Source organism: Enhydra lutris, unplaced genomic scaffold (assembly GCF_002288905.1).
Source record: "Enhydra lutris kenyoni isolate GAN:26980312 unplaced genomic scaffold, ASM228890v2 scaffoldscaffold43, whole genome shotgun sequence".
In the NCBI taxonomy this organism is placed as follows: domain Eukaryota; kingdom Metazoa; phylum Chordata; class Mammalia; order Carnivora; family Mustelidae; genus Enhydra; species Enhydra lutris.
Genome location: NW_019154127.1, coordinates 15474052 through 15480051, shown reverse-complemented (window position 1 = coordinate 15480051; position 6000 = coordinate 15474052). Strand labels below are relative to the sequence as shown.

Below are 6000 nucleotides of genomic sequence, written 5' to 3'. Positions count from 1 at the left end.
AAAGAAAAGATGAAGGAGAGAGAAATGACAAAAATAGCAACAACAGAAAAATACAAACAAAACAAACCAGAAGAAAACAGAAACAAAAGAAGAAAAAATCAAACAAGAAATAAAACAGAACAAAACAGTAAGCTAGATCCTGGGTGTATTTTGGTCTGTTTGTTAAAAGAAACTAGCCTCCAAAAGAGAAAAGAAAAATGTATGTATATACAAAAACAAAATACAATGAAAGGAAACAAAAAATTAAAAACAGTATAAAAATTAAAAAAGAACTGATAAAATAATAACTGAAACAAATAAAACTGGAAGACTCGAGAACGATAAAACCACAAATGCTATATTCGGTTTCCCCAAGAGCAGAACCCGCGGTCTGCATGATGGTGACCTTGTCCGCGGTTCCTGCCGGTCTTCTGGCGGAGGGGCCTGCTGCGCTGGTTCTCAGGTGTCCTCCCTGCGGCGGACTCTGGGGGCTTGGGCTCGGGGAGCGGCTTGCGCTTGCAATAGGTGGTTTGCTCCCGGGGAGCTTCCACCGGCTCTGGAAAGGCTCCTTTCCTGGTTGTAGGACGGCAGCAGGTCCTTCTCCGACCTCCACTGGTCGTGCAGGTGCTCGGAACCATGTGAAAACTGTCTAGCTGGACTCAGGGCACCAGAGGAGATCAGGGTCTCCTACTCCTCCACCGTAACTCCTCCCCCCACAAACATTTTGAAAGCACGTTGGCTTACTCTGGGGCTAGAGGGACTGTCACTGACCCACCAGTGTTCTAAGCGCAAGGCCAGCCAGACAGCGGTGGGTCCCACGGCTGAGGCCGTCCGGCCTTGACACTTGGGGTGGTACGGGGGGCCAGCGCCTGGAGTCACAGCCTGCCTCCGGGACAGCGGGTTGGGTGGGGCACCATGAGCAGTCCCGGGGGCACGTGAGTGGTTGGAATGGCTCCTTGGCGCCTGTGGGGTTCCCTGGTGAGCACAGACACAAGGAGGCTGAGAGCAGGTGGCAGTTGAAAGCCTTTATTGTACTGGGGCGTGTGCAGACAGGAACGTGCAGGGCCTGCCGTCACAGCTCGGTCTGGGCAGGGGACCTCCAAAGGCCAGGCAGAGACCTGGGAGCAAGCCCAGCAGAACCGGTGGGGCCCACAGAGAGCCTCTAGAGGGCACCGGAGGGGCTGAGGAGTCCGGGGATGAGGCTGGACTGAGGAAGGCCAGGAGCCACCAGCTGCCTGTGAGGGTCTGGAGCACTGGCCACCACAGCGCCCCTGCAAAGCCTCTGGGGTCCAGGGAGGGCGTGGAGGGGAGGGTGCGGACAGACGGACAGGAGCGTAGGGAGGCGGGACTCTCTGGAGAAGCTGGGGATGGGTGGGGCGGGTCCTCTTTTCCTGACTTCACACCCGCAACTGGAGATGGAGTCTGCAGCCCGCGGGACCTCTGGGTGAGTCTGAGTAGCACCATGGGTAGGAAGACGGTCCCCGCGGGGCTGGGGAACCCGGGGCGCAGGCATGGCCGGGGGCTGGGAGTGAGAGATGGGGGCTGGAAGCCCGGGTCGCCTGGCAGGAGGGAGGGGCGGGCCGGGGCGGGGCGGGGCGGGCGGCGGGGGCAGGGGCCGAGGGGCAGGAGGGAGGAGGCGCTAACAGATCCAGCGGATGAACCGGTCGAAGAAGCCGGGCTGAGCCAGGCTGTCGTAGTCCTTCTCGCGGAAGACGGCGGTCGCGTCGCCCAGGCTGATCTTGGACAGCACGTCCCTGTCCACGTCGCCGCCCACGGCCACCACGGTGGGCACCACGTTCTGCTTGCGCATGGAGTGCACGGCCTCCTCCAGGCTGTCGTTGCCCGTGACGCCGTCGGTGAGGAACACGAAGGCCAGCTCGGCGTGACGGCGAGCCCCTGCCCGCGCGCCGCGCACCACGTGGTTGATGGCGTGCACGATGCCCGCGCCCACGTGCGAGAAGGAGTTGAGGTAGCGCGCGCCTTCCAGCGCCTGGTGGATGGCCGTCAGGTTGGAGGTGAGCGGGAACTCCACCTGCTGCTCGCCCGGGCCCCCGAACTGCAGCAGGGCCACGCGCGCGTTGTGTGGGTCGTCGTCCCTGCGCGCCAGCGTCAGCCGCCGGGACACTTCCTCCACGAAGCGCCGCGCCTTGTGGAAGTTCTGCTCGCCCAGCCGCTCCGAGCCGTCCAGCAGGAAGACGATGTCCACTGGCCGCTGCGTGCACTGGGCCACGTACAGCTCTGGGGGCAAAACGGGGCGGTGGGCGGGCGACCCGGGTGAGGCCCCACAGGCCGGGCCCTGTCCCTGCCGCCCCTTCCTGGCCACTCCAGGCCCTGGCACCGTCAGGTACCCCTGGCCGTGCCCTGTGCCCATCCCTGTGCACACCCCTCCCACTGGAGCCGTTAGAACCCCCCGGGGTTGTGGGGTTGCATCCAAGGCTCCCACCATCGGGACCCCGCACCACAGTGGGCCAGGGGTGGCCCCAGCTCCTGGGAACCTGTCACCGTCTCTGCTGGTTTTGCTGTCATCAGGGCACGCCCCAAACCTGAAGGCTGAGTGGCTTATTTCCACCCTCCAAGCACCTTCTCTGCCCAGTCACCTCCTCCAGGCCCGTCTGGGCAGGAAGGAGACCCCAAAAGGGCCACAGTCCACAGTAGGGGTGGGACGGAGGATCGGGGAAGCTGTCTTTGCATTTGTAATCCACTAAAAAGATCTCATAAGATCTCCAGTCCTGAAGCCCCCAGGATGTGAGGACCCACATTTGGCCATGACCCCCTTCCTCCCTGTGGTCTCAGAGCTGCGTGACACTGGCTGGGCCGCGTCTGTCCCAGCTTTGGGAGCAGCGGGGAATGGAGCCTGTGTCCCCCGTGACTGGACATCTCCGGTGGGCGGTGAGCACGGGCGTGGCCCGACCCCGGCAGCAGCTCCCGTGACTCACTGTTAGCTGAGGAGAGCCCTGCTCCCACCTGGGAGGTCACCTGCCCTGGACTGCCCCGCAGTGCTGGGGGCAAGGCGTCTGGGGGACGTGGGTGCTCCAGCACAGCCTGGAAACCCACTCCTCACATACGTGGGCTGTGGTCCACCCTCTGCAGAATGAAGCCCGGCCCCTCCACCGTGGCCTTGCTGGAGACCACTCCTCCAACCGCGGCTTGGGCTGGGGGAGGACGGAGCTGGCCATCCTGCTGGTGTCCAGCTTCTCAGCCCTGCGGGCCCCAATCTGGGATATGGGGCCCAGTTGGCTGACCCCTAGGGCCAGGAGGGTGTGGACCCCATCAAGGAGGAGGTCCTGACTCCCAGCACCGACTAGCAGGGCCTCAGCCCAGGCCCCAGCCACAGCATGTCACCCCAGCATGCCACGGGACCACAGCAATGCTTTCACACTTTTCCAGCTTTTATAGCATGTATAGGATGTCACAGCATCTGAGGGTGGCCAGGCCACTGGTGGGCGGAGCCACATTTCCGGCAGGCAGGATTTTTTTTAAAGAAGCTTATATTAATGATGTAGCTTATCTTGTCGGCCGAGCAGATGAAAAGCAGCTTCTGCTTTAAATCCACGTCTAGCAAGCCAGCTGGGTGCCCCCGCACTCCCAAGTCACCACCAGCAAAGACACACGTGGGGGGCGCCGGCCTCGGGCTGATTTCTTCAATGCAAAACTAGGGAGGCCGAGAAAAACACACGAGGTGGTGGCGGCAGGCACAGGGGCTGCAGGGGAAGCCAGGAGTTCGGGGATTGTGAGGCTCTGCTCGTCTCTCTTGTGTTTTGGCTAAATAATGGCCTCCCCAAAGATGCCCGTATCCTAAACCTCGAGACTGAATATGACCTTACAGGGCAAAGAAAGATGCGGAGAGAACTAAATTACGAGCCTGAGACTACTCTGGATTCTCCAGTGCGCCCCAAGCACCACCAGAAGGTCCTTATAAGGGGGTGGAGGGTCAGGCTCCAAGGAGGGACTACGTGACACCAGCGGCAGAGACAGGAGTTGGAGGAGGCAGGAAGTCCTCCCCAGAGCCCCTGGAGAGAGTGTGACTCCACCACCCCCGGACCTTGGACTTTCGGCCCCAGACTGAGAGACGATAGACTTCTGTTGTTTCAAGCCCCTTCGTGTGCGGTCGGCCGCCCCAGGTCGCTAAGAGGCTGGGTGGGGTAGCTCGGGTCAGTCCTGCCCGCGGGCAGCCTCCGCAGCTTCAGCAGAGTGCCAGCGCCGTCTCGGGGTCCCCCACGATGTCCCTGTGCACCAGCTTAAATGTGTCAATGAACAGTTCCATCCAGTCCTGCCGCTCGCTTCCTGTGGCGAACTTGGCTCGCTCGGCGGTGTAGACCAGCACGGCCACCAGCCTGGAGTAGGCGGCCGGGTCCTGCGTGAACTCCGTGGCGTTTAGCAACTGTTGGATCAGGGGGATGGTCCTGGGGAAGGAGGCATCGGGGCCCTCTTCCGTGCGGAGGAAGGTGACCGGGGGCTCGCTGCCAGGCCGCGGTCCATCTGCAGGGGCATCCAGAGAAGGCTTTAAGGGACTAAGCTGGCATGAGTGGGCCTCCCGCCGCCCTCCTGGGCTGAGCGAACTGAGAGCCGAGGCACCTCTCTCTTCCAGGATGACTTAGGACCACAGCGAGGACAGCTGTTGGGCTCAGCAGGGGTGGGGTGGGGGGAGCTGCGGCACCCCTGTCAGCGTGCGGGGCCAGAGCTCACAGCAGGGGTGGGAGCCAGCAGCACCTTTGGCGTCCCCACAAGACTCCTGGCACACATGGTGGCACTGAGACTTGACTGGTCTCGGGTTCGGCTTCTGGCAGCTCAAGGCTCTGCCCCCGGGGGACCCCAGCCCCCTCACGACCCCTGACCCGGACAACCTGGCTTGTTTCAGCCCCAACCCTGTGACGCGGGCAGGGGGTCCCTGGGCCCCTCCCAGAACAGTTTCTAGAAAGCTTACAATGATCAGTCCTCCTCTGCCCTTTGAGACACCCTCCGCTCCCCGCCCAGAACTGGCCCCTCGAGGACCCGGGAGCGACTGTGCCTCCCACCCTCGGGGCTCCGGCGCTCTCTTCCGGCCCCCCTGGGAACGCAGGCCGGACCCCGCGGGCACCTTGCTCCCAGTGCACCCCGGCCTCTGCCCTGGGGGCCCAGAGCTTGCTTTCTCCTCTGGGGGGTGGCAGGTAGCCAAGCCAGGTGGCCTGGTGGCACGGACCCCCCGCCCCGGCCCACATGCCGCCGTCTGTGCCTCTCCTCTGCACGCCCGCCCCGGAGAGTCTCTGCCTCTGTTCCAGGGAGGCGGGGCTCGGGTCACGCTGGGGCTCCCCCTCCTGTGGCAGCTCTCCAGGACCAGCCTTCACCGCCTCAGCTGCCGGCCAGCTCCGCGGCTCCCTGAAACTATCATGGCTCTGACCCAATCAAGCAAGCTGCCCCCTGGCCGGATCCAAGCCTAGGGTTGGCTGGGCCTCTGGGTAGACAGGGCCGTGTGGCCCAGAAGGTCAGGGTCATGCCCAGCCAGCGGCGCCCATCCAGCCCAGTTTGTGGTCTCGAAATGTGGAGCAGCACACCCAGCCCCTGACGGGCCCGGTTTGCGGGATCTCGTTCCCCAGCGACCTCTGCTTTTTTCCTCTCTGGTCACAACGTCTAAGAAACCTGGAAATTCTTGTCACTGTAAAGGATAAACTTGTGAGTTTGGCAGAGAAGATAACTGGGAGAAGGTGGATAAGGGCCTCCTGGGAGGCCACTCCCTTTCACTATTGGGTCTTGGAGGCTCAGGAGAAGCAAGGTCGCATGCCAGCGCCCAGCGTCAGACTAACAGCCAAACCCCACGGAGACATCACAGGAAAGGGAGCTGCGGCCAGACCCCTCTCAGGAGCACAGACACGGAAGTCCTCAGCAGAATACGAGCAAATCAAGCCTAACCACACACAGAACGACTTACACACCGCAAGCAAGTAGGATTTATCCTGGGTGGGCAAGGTCGGCTCAGCCTCCGGAAACCAACGTCCTCCATTGCATCAACACGGCAAAGAGGAAAACCACAGTGTCCTAACCCAA

At 62.1% G+C, this 6000-nt stretch overlaps 1 protein-coding gene across 2 annotated transcripts in view; it reads right to left on the bottom strand.

Annotated features, from left to right (window-relative positions):
• Positions 1 to 1580: 1580 nt before the first annotated feature.
• Positions 1581 to 6000, bottom strand: part of LOC111155778 (collagen type VI alpha 2 chain) — a 32656-nt gene continuing 28236 nt past the window's right edge. Inside the window, exon 28 of one of the 2 annotated variants that reach the window (XM_022516177.1) lies at positions 1581 to 2217. In XM_022516177.1, the coding sequence (XP_022371885.1) occupies positions 1619 to 2217 (599 nt within the window). In that variant the 3' untranslated portion in view covers positions 1581 to 1618. Of the gene's footprint in view, positions 2218 to 3355; positions 4459 to 6000 lie in introns of those variants that run through there. The other variant, XM_022516176.1, reaches the window with a different exon arrangement.